A 21,578-nucleotide genomic window follows, 5' to 3' on the forward strand; every position below is an offset into this window, starting at 1 on the left:
TTTTTTCCTCCTTTCCCCCTCTTTCCCCTCGCCGCTTCCCCAACCTGCCAGCGCCGAGGGGGGCGAGCCGGGGCCCCCCTCGCCCCAGGACCCCCCAGGCAGCGCCGAGCGGGCGCTCCGCACTCGCCGTTCCCTCCGCGCGTGTGTGTGGGTGCGAGCGTGGTGCCTGTCAAGGGGCCGTTTCTCTCCCCACCCTCCTCCTCCTCCCTTCTTTCCAAATATGCTTTTTGCAAGTTTTGATCTCGTCTCGGCACTGGCTACCCTCGCCGCGTGCTTGGTGTCACTGACTTTGCTGCTGGCCGTGTCCCAACAGCTGTGGCAGCTCCGCTGGGCTGCCACCCGCGACAAAACCTGCAAGCTACCAATCCCCAAAGGCTCCATGGGATTCCCTTTAATCGGAGAGACCTTCCACTGGCTGCTGCAGGTAAGGAGGATTCCCTCATGCCCTGCTCCTCGCTGGAACCCGGGTTGGGACCGGTTTGGTTTTTTAGTGGTTTTTTTTTTTTTTTTTTTTTTTTTTTTTTCCCTCGGATCGGTGCTGTTTTAGGGGCATTTTAGGGCTTTTTCTCGCTGTATTTTTTTTCTCCCCCGTCTTCTTTCCCTTCCGATTGCATCATGCGGCTCCTCGGCGAGCCCGGGGCGGCAGAGCCAGAGCCGGAGCCGGGGGAGCGGCGGCGGCACCGCGGGGGCAGCGCGGCCGGGCTCGGCGGGGCTGCCCCGGGCTCGGCATCGCCCCCGCGCTGCCCACCCCCTCCTCCTCCTCCTCCTCCTCCTCAGCCTCAATTCCTGCCAGAGCCCCAAACCCGCAGCGCGGAGCCGCGGGCGGAGGCGGCCCGGGCTGGATGCGGGGGCTCCGCCGCTCGCGTTCCCCCCGAGCCGCGGCTCCGTCCCGGCCCTTCCGCGCTGCCGGCGCCGCTCCCGGCCCGGCTCCCGCGGCGGGGGAAGCCCGCCGAGGTAATCGGGAGATTAACCCGGGATTAACCTCGCTAAACGCCCAACAGCGGCGGGCGGAGCGGGATCCCCCCCGCGCACCGCGGGGCGGCTGCCAAAAAATCGGGGGGAAAGGGGTGAAAAAATCCCGCAGGAGGAGCAGCAGGAGGCGGCCGGGGGGTGCTCGGCTCTCGGGGGGAGCCTCGGGGCGCCCCGGGGCTCGCAGCATCCCGGGAGGGAACCCCCGAGGCGAAGCCGCCGCGCCAGGGTTTCCCCTTCTCTCCTCCCAGCAGCAAAAAGAAAAAAAAAATTAATTATAATAATCAAAGGAGGATGCTCCCGCCCTTCATCGCCGCAGCCGGCGGCGGGGCAGGACAGCCCGGTCCCGGCGGGGACAGCGGCGGCGTCCCCCGGTGTCCCCTCCCCGCCACCGCCGGGGAAGCCCCGGCACGGCGGCCCCGCTCCGCCCGGCGCCGAAGGGGTTAACGGCACTCTCTCAATAGGGCTTTATTTTTTAAAGAAATTTATCAGATTTTTACGGGGGGACCAGAAAAGGGTTCTCGCTTTTCCACCAGGCTCCGTCCAAACAGAGCGCAGGGCTAAAAATACAAAAATTTTGTATAAATTGGACTCCATTCGCAACTTGTGCCGCATAAAGGTGCTCTTTGTGCTGCCCTGGAAATGGTGTACAAATAACTCTTTATTAATGCCACAAAAAGGACTTTAATTATATTTACGCAGATCAAGAAACAGGGTCACCTGAACATCTGAACCTCACAACCGCGCTTTTGTTTCAAAATAAACACCCGCGCTCCCAGCCCGGCGGCGCGGCCGCGGCGCTCGCAGCGCCTCTCCCCGCTCGCCAGGGGGGTTTTTTTTGAGGGGACTCCCCCCTCCCCGCTATTGCTGCGGCTCCGCCGACAAAAGCCCCTGGAGCATGTGGGAAAGTTATTAAAGTCCCTGAAATCTGGAGATTTACTTAGGCAAAGCGCTGCCTTCCTCGAGTAAAATCAGCCCGAGCGAGGAGGGAGGGGAGAAAAAGAGGGGGAAAAAAAAAAAAAAAGAGACAAAAAGCGAGGGGGGTAAAAGGGGAGGGTGTGAAGGAGGGGGGGAAAAAAGGGGGGGAAAGGAGGAAAAATAGGGATGTGTGTAAAAGTGATAGGGGAGGTAAAGGGAGAAGTCAAAGGGAGGAGGAGGAGGAAGGGGGGAAGGAAGGCACCGATCCCCTGCGGGTGGATGCGGGGTGACCCCGATGCCCCCCAAAATCCTGCCCCAATTCCCACCCGCTCCCATCCCAACCCATCCCAACCCCGCGGCACCCCCGCAGGGCTCCTGCTTCCAGTCCTCGCGGCGGGAGAAGTACGGGAACGTGTTCAAGACGCACTTGCTGGGGCGGCCGCTGGTGCGGGTGACGGGCGCCGAGAACGTGCGCAAGATCTTGATGGGGGAGCACCACCTGGTGAGCACCGAGTGGCCGCGGAGCACGCGGATGCTGCTGGGCCCCAACACCGTGGCCAACTCCATCGGCGACATCCACCGCCACAAGAGGAAGGTCGGTGCCCCCGCTTTTTTCCCCTCCTTTCCTTTTTTTCTCCCCGTTCACCCTCCCCTTTTGCTTTTTCTCCCTCCTTTCATTCCCCTTTCTCATTTCCCCTTCCTTTCCTCCTCCTTTCCTTTTTCCCCATCCTTTCCTTCCCCTTTCCTTCTTTCCCCCCATTTTACTCCCCCTTTCCTTTTATTCCCTCATTTCCTCCCCCTTTCCTTTTTCCCCCTCGTTTTTCCTCTCCCTTTCCTTTATTCACCCTCCCTGTCTTCCCCATTCCTTTCCCCTCCCAATTTTTTCTTCCCCTTTCCTTTTCTCCCTACTTTTCTTCCCCTTTCCTCTTTTTCCCTTCCTTTCCTTCCCCTTTCCTTTTTCCGCTGCTTTTCCTCCCCCTTTTCTTTTCCCCCCTCCTTTCCTTCCCCTTTCCTCTTTTCACCCCGTTTTTCCTTCCTCTTTCCCTTTCCCCACCCTTTCCTTCCCCCCCTCCATTTTTCCTTCCCCTTTCCTTTTTCCCCTCTTCCTTCCTGTCCTTTTCTTTCTTTTTCCCCTCCTTTCCTCTCCCTTTCCTTTTTTCCCCCCCTCTCTTTCACTTTATTCCCCATTTCCCCCTTTTCCCCCCGGGTGCGCTGATCCCTTGAGGAATTTCAGGGTGGCTTGGGATGGGGTGGGAGGGGGACACTCGTGTCACCCCGAGCCCCCCGCGATGGTGACATGCGTGACAGGGGTGGCGGGGAGGGCTCCTAAAAGGGCACAATGGGGGGACCCCATGGATTGTGACCCCCACCTGGATTGTGACACCCCCACCCTGAACTGCAGGGACATCCCGAGGGGCTTTGGGCGGAGGCGGTGGTGCTGAGAACTTCCTGGGATTTCGGGGAATTTGGGATGAGGGTGGGGGTTTCTGGGGTGCAGCGAGGGTTTGGGGTGGGGTTGAGATCTCTTTGTGTCACCCTGAGGTGACACCAACCTTAGACTCCCCCTGATTTGGCAGTGCCGGCGCCCCTCTGTGTAACCCTGAGGTGACACCTCCCCCTTAGAACCCCTAGATCTGCCTAGTCTGGGGGTGCTGGGACCCATTTGTTTCACCCTGAGGTGGCACCCCCACATCAGCCTGGTTTGGGGTCCTGAGCCCCTCTTGTGTCCCCCAGAGGTGACAGCCCCAGGGCAGCCGGTTTGGGGCTGCAGGGACCCTTATTTGTCCCCATGAAGTGACATTGCCCCCTTACAACCCCCAGATCGGCCTGGTTTGGGGGTGCTGGGACACTTTTGTGCCCCCCTGAAGTGACATCTCCCCTCCTCAGAGCCCCAGCCTCGTTTGGGGGTCCTGGGACCCATTTGTGTCACCTTAGACCCCCAGGGCAGCTGGTTTGGGGTGCAGAGCCCCTTTTGTGTCCCCCGGAGGTGACACCCCCAGGGCAGCCGGTTTGGGGGTGCTAAGCACCTTCTGTGTCCCCCTGAGGTGACACCTCCTGCCTTAGAAACCCCAGGACAGCCTGGTTTGGGGGTGCTGGGACCCCTTTATGTCCCCCCCTCAGAGCCCCAGCCTGGTTTGGGGTGCTGAAGCCCATCAGAGGTGGGGACAGTCCCCGTGTCCCCCCTGCTGCAGGGCTGGTGGCAGCGCTGGCATGGCTGTCACACCCCATGGGCTCTTTCCCAGCTGGATCTGGGCTGGGAATGGTTTGGGATGAAGGGGAGGTGACCTGGTGACGGTGGTGACACCGTTGGGGACACGAGGTTGTCCCCATCCCTGCCCCAGGGCCGGGTCCCTGCTCCAGCAGCCTTTCCTATTTTGGAGGATTTTCGTAAAATCCCTTCCAAAGCTCCGAAAATTCCTTCCCTCTTTTCTCCTGGGGGAGATGACGGGAAGACAAACAGCACATGACACCCGTTAGTCACAGCACCGAGCAGGGACACCACAAAGAGCTGAGCCTGTCCCTGCCCCAAACCAGGAGCAGCTCAGCCCCTCCAGTTCCGGGGTTTTCCCTTCAGAATGGAGATGGCTTTCCTGCCAAGGGGTGGTGATGGGGCTGCCGCCGTCCAGGAGGAAAATTGGTTTGTTCCCTATCCAGGTCGGGTTCATCCCTTATCCAAGGAGGGTTCATTCCCTCTCCAAGGAGAGTTCATTCCCTATTCAGGGCGGGTTTATTCCCTATCCAAGGAGGTTTTATTCCCTATCCAAGGAGAGTTCATTCCCTATCCAAGGAGGTTTTATTCCCTATCCAAGGAGAGTTCATTCCCTATCCAAGGAGAGTTCATTCCCTATCCAACAAAGGTTCATTCCCTATCCAAGGAGATTTTATTCCCTATCCAGGACAGGTTTATTCCCTGTCCAGGGCGGGTTTATTCCCTATCCAAGGAGGGTTCATTCCCTATCCAGGGTGGATTTATTCCCTATCCAAGGAAGGTTCATTCTCTATCCAAGGAGGGTTTATTCCCTGTCCAGGGTGGATTTATTCCCTATCCAAGGAAGGTTCATTCTCTACCCAAGGAGGGTTCATTCCCTATTTAGGGCAGGTTTATTGCCTACTCAAGGAGAGTTTACTCCCTGTCCAGGGCAGGTTTCTTCCCTTTCCAGGACAGGTTTATTCCCTGTCCAAGGCGAATTCATTCCCTATCCAAGGAGGGTTCATTCCCTATGCAAGGAGGGTTAAGCAGGATCAGGCAGAGATCTGCAGGTGCTTCTGTGCCCATTCCCTGCTCCTTTCATCCTCCTGCACCTCTGGATTATTTTTTTTGCTCATCCAAAGTGGCCTTTGCTGGCCTGGATAAAACCACGGAATTCCGGCCTCGGGAGCGGGCCCAGGGGACTGTGGGTTATGGGGTCATGGAAAAGGGAGGCCTGACCTCTGTGGGATCCTGGTGGGAATCCTTTGAGATTGCTACCAGGGCTGGGCTGGGCACAAACCCGGCAGAGGTTTCATCTCTCCTCCGAGGCTCTTCCTGATGTTCTCACTCCCTGGTTTTTTCTACTGGGAAAAACCACGTAGCCAACCCTAAACTCTGAAACCCAAGGCCTTTGGAATGTTCTTTGTCCTAAAGATCTCCTCAAAACCCTTTCTGCGTCCTGAGTGGGTGTTGGATGTTAGGAAGGAATTGTGCCCCGGGAGGGTGGGCAGGGGCTGGGATGGAATTCCCAGATTTGCTGTGGCTGCCCCTGGATCCTTGGGAGAGTCCCAGGCCAGGCTGGGATGGGATTTGGAGCACCCTGAGAGCTGTCCCTGGCCGTGACAGAGAGTGGAATTTATGATCTTTCAAGCCATTCCAACTCAAGCCTTTCCACAATTCTTTGATTTTTGGCATCACTTGTGATTCCAAGCCGGCTAGACTCCTAATTCCTAATTCATTCCTAAATCTCAATTAACTCCTAAATCCTAATTCCTGCATGAGGTGTGGCCAAAAGCCTCCCGAGCTCAGGAATTCCAACAAAACCCTGTCCCAAGACAACCCCGGCTCCTTCTCCCACTCCTTGGTGCTCTTTGAACTCCCACAAACTCTTTCCCCAGGATCTGGGACACTCTGGGAGTTAATTTTTTTTCAAGTTTTCCCTTTCATCAGCTGGAGATTGAGTCCAGCTCTGGAATTCAGGAGTTTCAGCCTCATTTCTTCCCTCCATCTCCTGCTAATCGCTGCTTTTGGGAGCCGAGCACCTCCCACCCCACCCAGCCTGGGCTGATCCCGATTTAGGGAATCCTCCTCTCCCTAAAAACCCATTCCCGAGCTGCACTCGGAGATAAACTGAGCCTCCTCTAATGAGGTGAAAATCGATGATTTTGCTCTTATCAAGATTCCAAGGAGCAGATTAAGACTGTCCCTTCAGGTGTGGCCTCTTCAGAGCTCGTTAATCCCGAGTTTTTGTTGTTCTGCTGTTCCAATTTCCAGCTCTCCCCACCCTGAAACTCACACAGCTCTCAGGAGAAAGGATTCGGACCTAGGGCGAGATTAAATCTTAAACCGAGCCTGAGTTCTCCTCTTGACCTGCCAGGGAAGCAAGGGAAGGACTTGGAAAAGGCAGAATTTTTCACGGGATTCTCCACTTTTACACAGGATTCCCCAATTCCCCAATTTCCTTTCCACAGTGAGGGCGCTGCTCTTGAGAGGTTCATGGAAAGATTTGGAGCAGCTGGAAGCTCCATGGAGAGAGGATTTCCTGGGAAATCTCTTTGGTGGGTGATGATCCAGGTTAAAGCACTGTGGGGTTTCCCGGTGTTCGGTGACCTCTCGGATTCTGGGTTTTGTTTCATCTCTGAGCTTGAGCCTTCACTTGTCCCTTCCCAACTCCCTGATCCTGCCAAAAATTGAGGCGGAATTCCTCACCTGGCCCAGAATTTTGGCCAAAATGAGGAAAAGCAGAGCATGGAACCCACCTCTCTTGCCCTTCCAACCATGTGGGACCATCTCCAGCTCTTGTTCACGGCCATGAATCCCCCTCATCTTCCCAAACCCCCTAAAATGGAGCTGCGTTTATTTCCAGCAGCTCCTCTTCCAGCAGCATTCCCTGGCAGCCGCTCCGTGGTCTCCAGATTGTCCCTGGGATGTGGAGATGAGCTCCAAACTCAACATGTTCCTGCAGGAGGGTGCTGGGATCCTGCCAGGGATCAGCTGCTCGCTGCAGCTTTCCAAGGAATTTCAGCTCCTCGGCGGAATTCCGGGATCAGCGAATTTCCCACTGGATGACACTTGGATGGGATCAGGGATAGGGTGGGATGATTCAGGTGTTGGAGCTCTTCTCTCTTTCCTGTTTCCATGTCCCAGCTGGTTTTTGGGATCTTTATGGATTCTTTATCCCATTCCATGTGTAATATCCAGGAGTCTTGATCCTGTAGGTGTCCGTAAATGATTCTGGGATGCAGGAGGACCCCAATCCTAACCCTATGGAAGGTTTTTCCCATCCCAAATTTATCAAATTTCCCCTCCAGGAGGCTGCCGAAATTCCTATAAATCAGAGGAAACTTCCCTGGTTTGGGAAACAAGGTTACAGAGAGGGAATTGCAGGATATGGAATCAGCTTGAGGCAGGGTGGAAGGCTGGGAACAGGGAATTCCTGTGGCAGGGAATACCTTCACTGCACGTGTCACTGGCACTGAAAATTCCTATAAATTGAGGAAAATCTCCCTGTTTTGGGAAATGAACTCTCCAGTTGCCGAGAGGGTTTGGAGTCAGCCGGGAGCAGGGATGTGAGGCAGGATGGAGGACTGGGAATGGGGAAAATTCCTGCCCCATGGAATGGCTGCACTGCAGATGTCCCCAGTGCTGGCTCTGGCTTTGGCCTTGGAGCAGTTTACAAGGAATAACTGACAGCAGCTCCAAACACCTCTCCCACTTTTCTGGGATATTTATCCCGGCCAGGCTGTTCCTGCTGCCGGATCACGGAGTCTATGTTGATGTTGGAGAAGGATCTGGGCCACCCCTGCTGGAGCCGGAGCTCCACAGTGGAATTTCTGTCTGGAATCTCCTCCAGGTTCCTCAGAGGAGTGACCCTGGTGGCTGAGCACGGTTTTGGTGGCAGATCCCTGTCCCTGCCTGCTCCATGATGGATCAGCGTCATCCCTTGGGATTGGAGCTCCTACTGGAACTCCCTGGGAAGGGTTGGTGGGATCATTCCAGCTCCTGCTCCATGCTCCAGGGGCCTCCCCATCCTGCTCTTGTCCCATCCTGGCTCTTCCCTCCATCCTTGTCCCATCCAATCCCATCTTGACCGCTTCAATTCCCATTTCCACCCAGAAAACCCCAGATTTTGGGAGCGTTGATTCTGGGGTGAAAGGAGCCGTAAAGAGGGCAAAACAAGCCTGATCTTAGGGATTCTGCAGCCTCGGCTTTTATGGGAATTCCAGCAGGAAGCTGGAATTTGGCACTCCTGTGCCTGCAAGGGATCCTGGTGGAGAAGGAAATGGGAAGTGGGAATGACCACAATGTGGCCTTTAGGGTTTTGGTCAAGTCTGAGCAGCGCCCAGGGCCAGGAAGGAGATTCTCAGGATGTGCAGGGAAAGGTGGGATCAGACTTTCCTTGGGATCATCCCGCTTGGCAGGAGAGCGCCGGATTCATGTTCCAGCAGAGCCATCCCAAAATAGCCAGCTCAGGAAAAAAAAAAAATTAAATTTAAAAAGGCAAAGTTGCAATAAAATAAAATAAAAGCAATCCTTGGGATTTCTGGGGAGACATCCAGGGATTCCAGGAGGGAGTGGAGCGGAGGGGAGGCCCTGGTTTGTCTCAGTGTCCAAAGCTCCATCGCTCATTAACACACCGCAATTAATGCTCTGCCTCCGAGGCACGCAAGTGTTGAGCTCATTAGCACCGAGTGGAAAGGTCCGAGGCTTTCATATCGTTTGCGAGGGGATTAAGAGCACAAAAGGGGCCATAAATTTACAGGCAAATATAAACCAGCTGCTGGGGGGGAGGGAGGGATCGGGATCGGGATCGGGATGGGGGAGAGGGCTGCAGGAGGAAGGAGCCATGGGAGGTGGAGGAATGGATCTTTTCCTACAAAAAAAAAACAACCTGGACTGAGGTTGTTAACAGGGTTTTTTTCTTTTAGGGTTTTTAGGATTTTTTTTTTTTCCAACCTGGACCGAGGTTGTTAGCAGGGGATTTTTTTAGAGTTTTTAGGATTTTTTTTCCCGATGTCTATCCAACCCTCCTAGCCCATTCCGTGGCGGAAAAGAAACCATCCCAGTCCATCAGAGCCAGCTCCCAAAATTATATCAAACAGGCTGAATTCCAGCTGCGATCAGCTCCAGCCCCTTCTCCATGCCCTGGGAGCCTCAATCCACGGGCAAAAGCCTCTGGAGCAGGGAAAACCTTCCGTGGATGGAGGATGGCTCCTGCTCCCGTTCCGGGAGAAGAATTCCTGGGCTGGGTTGGCTCCTTGACTTTAGACCAGGCAGTGCTGTAAATCCAGAGTAATTTTAATTACTTTAATCAGTTTTACTCCAAGGGATTTAAAAAATTACCAGTTTTAATCTAAAGGATTAAAAAAAAAAAGAAAATGGAGGAGCTCCTGGCTAAAACGCAAATTTGGGGGTATTTCATGGTGCCTGCCATCCCATGAGCTCCAGGCCCACTGTGCTGGTGGAGCAGGATTGTGGCTGTGGGATACCCTGGGATCCCCAAATTTGGATTTTCTGACTTCCAGGGTGGGAATTTTTGGGTGGCTTGGGAGGGGTGGAGAAGGTGAAGCCCCTCCTTGGGCAGGAACTGAGTGGAGCTGCAATCCAGGCTCCACTTCCAGAGCGATCGGGAGCGAATCCCAGGGATGTGAGGGACCAGGAGCGAATCCCAGGGATGTCAGGGAGTCAGGATCCATCCTGCACCTTTTGTGTTTTCCATCCATCCTCCCAGGCAGCTCAAGGACCCTCCTCAGTTGTGGTTTGTGACATTCCGCTCATCCCTCTGGTGGTAACAGAGTTCTCCATCCCTTCCCAGGTGGAATTTTCCCCTGAAATCTCTCTCCCCTGCTGGTTCTCCAGCTTCCTTCTCCTTGTAGGGTTGAAATCACCTGGTGGGGTCACCTCAGCCCCTGTCCCCTCCTCCCTGGAGGAGCTTTAACCCTCACCTGGCCTGCAGGAGCTCCCCAGGTGTTCGCTCATCCCACAGAGGCCTTGCAATCCTCAGGATTTCCCTGGAGGAATCCCTTTTCCCAGCTTTTTTCCCTTATTTCTTCCCACAGGACAATGCATGCTCTAGAAGGGGTTTTTATTCCTTTGGGATGAAGTGACTGCACCATGGATTGGGAATTTCTCACTCATCCCTTCCCAAGTGTGGCTCTGCTCTGTTCCCGGTTCCTGGAATTCTTGGCAGGACCAAGGACTGCTTTATTTTTACATCTGGCTTTGTCTCTGGGTTACTTAAATCCATAGGGATCCTTCTCTTCTGTCCTCTCTCCGTGCTCCAGGAAAACCCATCAGCTCAGTAAAAACTGGGATTTTCCTCCTGATGTTTCACTTCTACTGGTTCCCTGGGAAAGCTGTTCTCCTCCTTGTCTCCAGGGAACCCTTCATGCCCACACCACGGGCAGTGATCCATCACCCATCGGGATAGCCCATGCCAGGGGTCGGAATTAGGTCATCAAGGTCTCTTCCAACCCAAACCATTCCATGATTCCCTGAGGATTCCCTGAGGAAGGAGAGCTCTGACTGTGCCCGCTGGGTTTGTGGGATTCTCCTTCCCCACGGCTCCATCCACAGGGATCCCAACTGGATCCCAGCTGGCTGATCCCACTTTTCTGATCCCTCTTCTCTGAACACAGCTCCCATTGCTTTCCCGTGACATCCACAGATGTGGGATTGTTCTCCCTCCTTGAGGAGTGCAAGGTGAATTTTATTCTCTTTTTTCTCCATAAATAAAAGGGAGAGGACACTGGGAGCAGCATTCCAAGCTGATCAATCCCAGTGCCTTTTGGTACCCCCAGAAATTCAGCAGAGAAGCCGAATTTTCTTGATGGAATTCTGCTGGGAATGGAATTTTTGGGAGACTGAGGCAGTTTTGCAGAGGGGCTGCTGAAGCTTGGTCCTGGCTCTGCCCCACAGCCCCTTTGAACTCTCAGCCTTGAAAATTTGGGATTGAAAGCAGGGCCTTAAAGGGTTTGAGATTGAAAACAAAGCATTGGAGGGTTTAGGAGTGAAAGTGAGGCCTTAAAGGGTTTGGGATCGAAAGCAGGGCCTCGAAGGGTTTGGGATTGAAATCCTCCCATGCTGCGTGGGGGATTTGTAGGAGAGATTTTTGAACATGGAGATTTTTGAGTTGTGTGGAAATGCAGATCTTGGGGTTAATTTTATTCTGAACTTGACTGGAAATGCTGGAGTTAGGACAGCCCTCGAAAGTGCATCATGACATGACCCGAGGATCCAAAATGATCCTTCCATTTTTTCCAGCAGGTTTTTTTTTTGAGAATCATTTGAATTTCAGTGCAAGAGCCTTTGGCAAAGGCACCTCATTCCTTTCAGCCTGGAGGCTCCAGCTCCTGTTCCCAGACTCCCGTTGGAGGCTGGAGCATTCACGAGAGCCTGGATTCCTCCAGGATGGAGCCTTCCATGTGCTCTATTTCCAAAAAGATGAGGGGGAGAAAAGGAGTCAGTTCTTTTCTTGTGTGCTCCATTTCCATGTGCTCCATTTCCAAAAAAAACAAGGGGGAGAAAAGGAATCAGTTCTTTGCTGTGTGCAAAGCCCAAACCTTTTATAAAGAGTGTGTCCAGGTAGGAATGGGATTTTTTGGAATTTTTTCTCCTTTTGTGGTGCGTTTCCAACTTTTTTGCTGTGTTTTCCCTTTGTTCATGATCCCAGTACCAGCATGGCCTCTTGCCCATGAACCACCTCCAAAAATATCCCAGTTTCCAATCCCGCTGGAGCACGGGAATGGGCTCTGGAGAGGGGCAGACATCCAGGATAATGTGGTGATGGGACAGGACTGGGACAAACACAGCCTGGCCTTTGGAAATATGGGAAAAGTTAGGATGAATCCAGGTTGAGATGTTGCTTTGGATGTTTCCCGACGTCTCCTGTCGGCCAAACCTCTGGCAGGTGCCAAACTGGTTCTTGAAAACATTTCCAGGCTCACCTCGCCTCCTTTTGGTCGGGCCAGTGGCTCCAGGCTGGATGGGATGCAGGTGGCTGATCCCAACATTTCAGTTTTCCTCCTGGAGGGGAAGAATGGAAAGCTCCATTCCCTCTTTTGGGAGCCAGGTAGGAGCGAGGGGCCTGGAAATCATGGATGGCCAAAGGCAGGGATGGGTGCTGGTTCTTCGGGTGGGAAGGAGAAAGCCATGAAAAACGGGGTCCCCCATATCCCAGCCAGGCATGGAATCACTGCTGGAGCTCACGGAATTCCTTCAAATTCCCTGCCTGTGGTTTAAGGATGGGGCTGGAGAATTCTCCAGATGGAAATGGTGGCACTTTGCTGTCACATGGAGCTGGAGCTGAGGCACTGGGAAGGAATTTTCTGCCTTTGGAAAACCATAAATCCTTAAATATCTTTTTTCTATGCAAGACAGAGTGGGAAGGTTCCAGCTGGGCTCACTGAGTGGTGGGGTCTCCATCAGTGTGGACGTAGGATGGAAATGAGCACCCTTGGATGGAGCAAATCCTGAGATTTGGCTCTTTTGGAGACATTCTCCAACGTGGAAAAACTCTTTCCAGCATCCCCAAAAAATCCTGGCCCCCCTTGTGGCTGCACCACAGCTGGGCTCTGGCATCTCTGGGTTAACAAAGCTGAGTTTAGAGACGATTTTGCCTCTTGGCAGCTCTAGAACAACTTTTCCTTGCCCCGATTCTCCTCGGCTTCACCGGGATTCGCTCCTGGAGCAGCCGAGCCGCTCGGCCCGACTTCACTAGAGGGCGCAGGAATTTTAGGCTAGGAACGCTTCGTCGGGGAAAGTTGGCTGCCTTCTCCTCCTTTTTAATCAACTGGAAAGATGCAGGGTTGAACTGGAGGTGACTGGAAGGGGATCCAGACTTGTGTCTGGCCGGGGAAGGATCTGCTGACATGTGGGATTAGACGGAGCTCGGGCCGTGCTCGGGAGCTCCAGGGAGCAGCCAGCTGGAGGAGCCTCCTGGCGCGAGGAGAGCGCCCAAAAATTGCCGAGAAGGAACAAAATCCCCCTCACCCCCCGGCGCTTGACCTCCCCCTTGTCAGGTTTGTGCTGATCCCATAGGGAGGGGTTCGGTTTTCTCTTCCAAAGGATCCCCCCTTCTGTTCACGCCAATCCTTAGGACAGGATCTTTTGTCTTGGGAGGATCCGGGGGTGTGGATCCAGCCCCCCACACCTGGACAGCTGTTTTAGGACCAGAGGCACCTCTGGGACCGTGTCCTTTCGTCAGGGAGCAGGGGGTCCCCAGGTGCTTCTCCTGTGGGAGATGCCAGGGAAGGACAAAGCCAGGAGCCCTCAAATGTCACCTCCACTGGGGTGGTGGCCCCCAGCAGGGATGCAGACTCCTAAATCAATGTCCCCTCATTGGCCCTGCTTCCAGCTGAGGAAACTGAGGCACGGGGAGTGTTTCGGGACATTCACTGCAATCCTCTGTCCTTATTCTAAGCTCCTCAGCATGGATGAAGGGCAGGTGAGAGCTGGATGAGGACACAGCAGTGTCCCTTTGCCAGGTGGTCTTGTCTCATCCATCCCTGTGGAAGAGCTCATGGATCCTGGCTCTGCATCAAACCCCGGTGTCCTGCTCATGTGCAAAGGAACCATTCCCTTCCCCATTCCCTTCCCCATTCCCCACTTCCCACCTTCCCCACGCAGCTGAGGGTCTTGGCTTTACCCCCTCCAGCTTTTCCTGCCCGAGCAGCCGCTTTTTCCAGCAGAAGAAGCCTGAACGCCGCTGCCTTTCCAGGCTCGGGATGGATGCAGGGAGGAGGCGGCCGCCGCCGCCCCGTCCCGCGCCCTCACTCCCCGCTGTTCATTCATTCATTCATTGATTCCTCCTCTCATTCATTCATTCATTCATTCATTCATTCATTCATTCATTCATTCATTCATTCATTCATTCATTCATTCATTCATTCATTCATTCATTCATTCATTCATTCATGCCTCGGCTCCGTGCGGCCATCCAGGGATGGCTCCCTGTCCCCAAGTTCGGATTCCCTTCCCTGTTCATCCATCCTCCCATCCCGGGATTTCCGTGGGCAGCTCCGCGCCGTGCCCTGGGTTTCACTGGGGGCTCAACCTGGGGCGCAGTGAAGCGGCTCTTGTGGAGGCTCCTGCGCGGAGCTGCGAGGGGACAGAGGTGTTTTTTCACCAAACAAACTCCCGGGGAACGCCGGGCATTAGCAATGAGGGGTCGCAGCCAGGAAAATATTACCTTTCCCTTGGAGTGCTGACTGCGGAGGAAATTCTCACATTTACAGCTCCGGCGAGCCCGGCGCTCATGGAAAAGAGGGGGCGGCTTTGATTTCGCTCCTCTCGGTGGGTTGATAACTTTGGCAGCCCCCCCACCTCGCCTCCATTCCCGCCGGGAAGCGGCCACCGGTGGAGGCTCCGGCGCGCAGCTCCCTCCTTGGAATCCTGGTTTAATTGGATTTTCCTGGAGGCCTGCGGTGCGTGTGCGTCCTGCCCCGTGCGTGTGTGTAGGTTAATAAAAAATAAACAAACAGCGCTTTTCCCCCCTCGCTCGGCGAGGGATGCGGCGGGAATGCCGAATGAAAGCGCTGCTGTGCCGGGAAGGGACATTCCTGGCATTGCTGAGCTCCTCGGAGCGGGCCCGGGCCCAAATTCGAGGAAAAAAATTGGAGTAAGGAGCCGTTAGCGTGGGGGACCTGGGGAGGCCCAGTCCTGCTCACTGTTTACTCGCAGGGCTTAAATTAACGCTGGCTGCTGACATCAGGAATTTTTTTTTTCCCTGGTTTCCCAAGGAAATGAGCCGAGGGCGATCGCGGCCTCTGCGTACGTGCAGCGGCTCTTCCCTGCTTGAACCCCCGTCGGAGTTCAGCCAGACTCCACGGAGATCCTAAAGGCTCCAAAATAATTATTTTGCTTCGTTTTGCATCTGTGAAAAAAAAAAAAAAAAAAGGAAGGAAAAGGTAATGGAGAGGTGGGAGGAATTGTCAGTGCTTCCCATTGGGAGAGTAGTGTTTTCCCCTTGGGTTTGTCCATGTTGGATGCTGGAGAATCCCTGTGGAAAGGGTGCATTAGTGACACCCAAACCATGGGATAAACAGAACCGGGATCCTTTGGACATGGAAATGTGGCTCTGTCCCTCCTGCCACACGTGGGATGGAGGAATCCCTCCCATCCCAGTTTGCTCCGTTATTCCCCATCACTTGTGATGATTGTGGTGGGAATTTTAAGAAGAGCTGGTGTTTCTGACAGCTTTTTAGGAATGGGATGAAGAGCTTGGAATGGTCACACCTCCCGTAGGACACCTTGGACAAGGCCACATGTGCTGGGTATGTGGACAAACCTCTCCTCACTGTTTCCCCGCAGGTTTTCTCCAAGATTTTCAGCCACGAGGCTCTGGAGAGCTATCTGCCCAAGATCCAGCTGGTGATCAAGGACACGCTGCGGGCGTGGAGCAGCGAGCCCGAGCCCATCAACGTGTACCACGAGGCGCAGAAGCTGACGTTCCGCATGGCCATCCGCGTCCTGCTGGGCTTCCGCATCCCCGACGAGGAGCTCGGACGCCTCTTCGAGGTCTACCAGCAGTTTGTGGAGAACGTCTTCTCCCTGCCCGTGGACCTGCCCTTCAGCGGCTACAGGAGGGTGAGCTTTGGGGCAGGGTCTCTGTGCTGATAGCGCCAATTAATTAATGAATGGTGATTAATCCGCACCTTTCCCCGTTCGCGGTGGGATTTCTCATCCTCTGACCTCAAGGAGTCCATTTTGGGACATGATTCCTGATTTTTGTGGAGAAGGCAAGGGGAAAATCTGTTCCTTGATAACAGGACATAGTTAGGACTTGCCCAGATTTAATTTGTGTTTTTCCTCATTTGGTAATTTACCTGTGTTTTTTTGCTTTATGGGACCTTTCTCCTTCTAATTCCCTTGGAGTGAAACAGGTCCTCATAATTGTAGGAGCTAAAATACATCCTTGTAATTCCCAAAACTAAAACAGATCCTTCTAATTCCTGGAATATTCCAGTTTTTATGATGAAAGACGCAAAATGAAAATATAACAAAAAATACGTATAAAATCATATTTTTTTTTTTCCATGGGGAATTTCGATAACAGAAATACGGGTGTTCAATATTTATTTTTCTGGCATCCCTGCATTTTTTTTTTTTTTATTGCTGCTTGCCCATGGGAACGATTCCATCCCCTCAGAGCCCGGAATCATTCCCAGCAGCAGGTTAGCCCCAAGCAGCTGCACTCCCGTAGGAATTGCTTTACTGGGACCAGGTGATCAAATTGCTGGGCAAGGGGACTCTTTGGGATGAATGCGCTTTCCTTTGAGAGACGATTTTCCCAGGGATTTCCATACATCCCAGGAGGAGCCCAGGGCTGTGAACCGGTGCCGGACAGGGGCTCCCAGCCCAGACCTGTCATTTACACCTAGGTGTTGATTACTCCTCCTGTGATCTCCCCCACTCCGGCTTTACTCCTCCTGCCCAGGGGACACCTCCAGCATCTTCACACCCTTCTTTGAGCCTTTGCTTTTATGGCTCGGACCTGTCCTGAGCACGTCTGCAGCTCCTGGGATGGGCAAGGTGCTGCTGGTTGTGGCGTGGTCTGAGCGCTTCCTGCTCCTCCACAGGGAATCCGGGCCCGGGAGACGCTGCAGAAGGGGCTGGAAAAAGCCATCCAGGAGAAGCTGCAGAATACGCAGGGCAAGGACTACGCTGACGCCCTGGACATCCTGATAGAGAGCGGGAAGGAGCACGGCAAGGAGCTGACCATGCAGGAGCTGAAGGTAAAGCACTTCCCTGGGGCCACCTTGGATTGTTCTGCTCAGGGCAGGGTATTCCTGGAGGGAAAAGTGAGGGATGATCCCAGGAGGAATTTTTGGGGCAGACCTGAGAGCTGGGGGACCACGATGTGTTTGTTGGTGGATCCTGGTGCGATGGACCCAAACCAGTTGCTTTATTAATTTGCTGGTTGTGCCCAGCCCTTTCTACCAAGCGTTCCATGGACTCGTTAAGCTTGGAAAAAGCTTCCAAGGTGATCAAGGCCAACCTCCATCCCCACTAAACCATACCACAAAATTCCACATCCATTCAGTTTTTGAAAGCTTTTGGGGATGGTGACTCCATCGCTGTCCCAGGCAGCCTCTTCCAATACTTGGCCCCTCTTCCAGGAAAGAAATTTTCCCTGATATCCAACCTGAACCTCCCTGCTCTCAGAGGAAACCTTGGCCAGCTTCATCCCCTGACCTTTCCACTTCTCCTGGTGCCTCCTTTGCAGGGCACAGGAGCCCCTCAGCAGCTTCTTACCTGCAGCAGGGCCATGGCATGCCAGGAGCCATCTCCCGGGGTTTTTTGTCTGATCCTTGGAGGTTCTGTGTGAAGCTCCTCGTGGTGGCACTGTCCGAGGAGTGACCTTCCAGTTAAACGTGACCAGGCTGTGGCTGCCCCTGGATCCCTGGAAGCCTCCAAGGCCATTAACCTTAAAATCAAGAAAAGAAAAGCTCTAACATCTCCTCAGAGCACCAAGCCAAGAAAAGAGACTTCATAACGTATCTCAAAGCCACCCTGATCAGCTAAAGTCCCAAAAGCCCCTCTGCCCCACCCCTGTGTGTGACCATGTTCACAGTGGTCTCAGGTTGAGGAAAGAGACGAGGATCTGACTCCATGTTTCAGAAGGCTTGATTTATTATTTTATTATATGTCTTACATTAAAACTATACTAAAAGAATTGAAGAAAAGCTTTCATCTCAGAAGGCTGGCTAAGAATAGAATAGAAAGGAATGATAACAAAGGCAGCTGTCTCAGACTCTCCGTCCGAGCCAGCTGTGCCCTGATTGGCCATTAATTACAAACAAGCACAAGAGTCCAATCACAGATGCACCTGTTGCATTCCACAGCAGCAGATAACCATTGTTTACATTTTGTTCCTGAGGCCTCTCAGCTTCTCAGCAGGAAAAATCCTAAGGAAATGATTTTTCATAAAAGATGTCTGCGACACCTGTGTCTCACCCTGCTGTGACGGTGTTCACAGGGGTCTTGAAGGAAGAGACAAGGATCTGACTCCACATTTCAGAAGGCTGATTTATTATTTTATGATATATATTACATTAAAACTGTACTAAAGGAATAGAAGAAAGGATTTCATCAGAAGGCTGGCTAAGAATAGAATAGGAAAGAATGATAACAAAAGCTTCTGTCTCGGACTCTCTGTCCGAGCAGCTGACTGTGATTAGCCATTAATTAGAAGCAACCACATGAGACCAATCACAGATGCACCTGTTGCATTCCACAGCAGCAGATAACCATTGTTTACATTTTGTTCCTGAGGCCTCTCAGCTTCTCAGCAGGAAAAATCCTAAGGAAACAATTTTTCATAAAAGATGTCTGCGACCCCTGTGTCTCACCCTGGCCCTTTCTCTGCCTGCCAGGACGGCACCCTGGAGCTCATCTTCGCCGCCTACGCCACCACAGCCAGCGCCAGCACCTCCCTGATCATGCAGCTCCTCAAACACCCGCGGGTGCTGGAGAAGCTGCGGGAGGAGCTGCGGAGCAAAGGGATCCTGCACAACGGCTGCATCTGCGAGGGCTCCCTGCGCCTCGACAACATCAACGGCCTGCAGTACCTGGACTGCGTCATCAAGGAGGTTCTGCGGCTCTTCACCCCCATCTCTGGGGGGTACCGGACGGTGCTGCAGACCTTCGAGCTGGATGTGAGTAGTGCCGCACCCCGAGCTCCCCAAAACGGCCCAGCTTGCTTGAGCCAAGCTTAGAGGAGACCTCTGAGGGGATAAATGAAGTCCTGCCTAATTAAGTCCTTCTCCCAGGCAATCAGTGGCAGGATAAAGGGATGCAGCCTTAAGCTGCGCCAGGGGAAGTTTAGGTTGGGTTTAGGGACAAAGTTCTTCCCAGGAAGAATGGCTGGGCATTGGAATGGGGTGAGGTGATGGAGCCGCCATCCCTGGAGGGGTTTAAGCCTGGATGTGGCACTCGGTGCCACCATTTAGTGGATGAGGTGGTGTTAGCTCACAGCTTGGACTTGATGATCTCCAAGGCTTTTCCAGCCTAATTAATTCTGTGATTCTGGCAATGGGATTTGCCCCAGATCCAGCAGTGATGGGATGTGGAGCAAGGGATGCATGGAGCTGTCAGAGAGCAGACGGGTGTGATGCTCCAAAGCCCAGCTCGTGACAGTGACGCCAAACTCTGAGCTGGGGTGTGACAGGGGAAAGGTTTACGGCAAAGGGCATCTCCAGGCTGCTGGATGATAGGCGGATTAGTCACCACCATGGCTGGAATTTCCTCACAGCAAAACAAAATCTCGGGAGCTGCCTTGTCACTGTAAATCCTCCTAATGCAGTGGTTTGAGTCAGAGACCTTTTAAAGTGCTCAGGGGTGATAAATCCACCCCATTTCTCATCGCCCAGGCCCCGACGTGGGTGTTGGGTGTGTGGTGCTGACAGGCAGTGGGGTGTGGGATGCTGTGGGATCCTCTGGGATCCTCTGGGATGCTCTGGGAAGGGCTGGCTGATATGTGGGGCACGGCACGGGAGAAGCTGCTTCCCCTGCTCAGCACCACGGGGTTCCTGGTAGGCAGATCCTGCCAGTGACCACAAAGCAAATGAATGGATGGATCACCCCATGAATCCTTGGGATGGAGGGAGGAATAAAGCCAGGATCTGCATCTCTTTGTGCTGTGCTGTCTGGCTTTCCTTTAAACCTACATCACACTTGAGGGATAAACCCAAAATAAATGGGAATAAGCAGGGAAAACTGTGAGGGTGGTGCACAAATTGCCCAGGGATTGTGGATAGCACAAATCGCCCAGGGATTGTGGATGCCGCATCTCTGGAAATGTCCAAGGCTGGATGGGGCTTGGAGCACCCTGGGGTAATGAAAGGTGTACCTGCCCGTGGAGGGAGGTGAGACAGGATCAGTTTAGGGTTTCTCCCGATGCAAACCATTCCATCATTCCATGGAAACAAAATTTCTTTATCTCATTCCCCTGCTCCCGCTCCCTCTCCAGCAGGATTGACCCACTCTGCTCTCCTATCCTCCCCTTCCTGCCTCTCCGCAGGGTTTCCAAATCCCCAAGGGCTGGAGCGTGATGTACAGCATCCGGGACACCCACGACACTGCTCCTGTCTTCAAGGACGTGGACGTCTTCGACCCCGACCGCTTCGGGCAGGGCCGGAGCGAAGACAAGGAGGGCAGGTTCCACTACCTCCCCTTCGGAGGAGGCGTACGGACCTGTCTGGGCAAGCACCTGGCCAAGCTCTTCCTCAAGGCCCTGGCCATCGAGCTGGCCAGCACCAGCCGCTTCGAGCTCGCCACCAGGACTTTCCCCAAAATCACCCTGGTGCCCGTGGTCCACCCGGTTGACGGACTCAAGGTCAAGTTCTTCGGACTGGATTCCAACCAGAATGAGATCCTGACGGGCACAGACGCCATGCTGGGGGCCACCGTGTAAAGCCCGCGCCGCCGGTGGCACCAGGGACGGGCGGCCGGGGGAGGCAGGGGTGGGGTGGGGGCGAGGGGATGGACAGGAGGGGAGGAGAGAGGCATGAGAGGAGCTTCTCCACGGCGCTCACCTCCAGACTGGGACTGCTTTTCCAGCAGGGAAGCTGCCGGAAGCGTTTTGCTCTTCCCGCGGGACGCGGAGAAGGTCGGGGCGGTGTCGGCGCCTTGTTTCGTCGGGAAGGAGGAGGAAGATCCGCAAAAGCCGAGTCGAGCTGGAATGGCCGACAATACACAGTATCTAATTATTATAAATATATATATATAAATATCTATAAAACACTTCTGCTGCCAAGAGGAGAAGGCCCGACTGTGGGAAAGGCTTGGGAATCAGCCGAGGATCTGAGGTCTGGTGTCCCAGGGCAGCTCTGGGGTCACCTCTGACCTTTTTTTTTTAACAGTGTTAAATTAGCTGGTGATAACAGTGTTTTTACGTTTTTTGAGGTGGGTTTTTTTTTTGGTTGGTTGTTTTTTTTTTTCATTTGTTTGGTTGTGTTGTTTGTTCTGGAGTGTTGGAGCCTTTCCTTGGCCGGGGGGAGACAACACGGCCCATTCCCAGCCCCTCTCCCACTGGTGCTGGGGCAGGCTGGGGAGGAGGAGGAGGGGTCGTCTTGCTTTCCAAGAAACCCCTCCTGTGGTGTCTTGCCCGGGACTGAGTCATCCCCCAGGCCTCGGGAGAGGCAGGTTTGCATTTTCCAAGATGTTTTGAGGCTCTGGGGAGGGGGATGCCCTTTTGTTTTTTCTCTCATTGAGTTTCCTGCTGCTGCTACACGGCCTGTGAGCACCCCCTCCTCTGCAGCCCCTGCAGCCCTGGGCACAGGCACCCGGCTTTGGGGACATTTTGGTGCCTTTGCTGTCCCCTCAAGGTGCTGGCACCAGCCCCCGACCCCAGCACGGCTCTGGGGGCACGTGGGGGCTGCTCCTGCCGGGGCATTTGCATTAAAGGTGATCTCTCAAATTAAGCCAGCGCGCGCATTTGTTTGTCTCGTGTTTGGGGTTTTTATGGCCACGGGAGAGCTCAGCAGGAAGGAGAGGGCTC

General features: G+C 53.9%; 1 protein-coding gene across 1 annotated transcript; it reads left to right on the plus strand.

Annotated features, from left to right (window-relative positions):
- Nucleotides 1-220: 220 nt before the first annotated feature.
- Nucleotides 221-20,492, plus strand: LOC131083778 (cytochrome P450 26B1). Its single transcript, XM_058024737.1, has 6 exons — nt 221-424; nt 2,258-2,482; nt 15,389-15,664; nt 16,657-16,812; nt 18,454-18,735; nt 20,100-20,492. The coding sequence occupies exons 1-6, from the start codon at nt 221-223 to the stop codon at nt 20,490-20,492; spliced, it is 1,536 nt and encodes a 511-aa protein (XP_057880720.1).
- The last annotated feature ends 1,086 nt before the right edge of the window (nt 20,493-21,578 follow it).

The sequence above is a fragment of the Melospiza georgiana genome, chromosome 5 (assembly GCF_028018845.1).
Source record: "Melospiza georgiana isolate bMelGeo1 chromosome 5, bMelGeo1.pri, whole genome shotgun sequence".
Classification (NCBI taxonomy): Eukaryota; Metazoa; Chordata; class Aves; order Passeriformes; family Passerellidae; genus Melospiza; species Melospiza georgiana.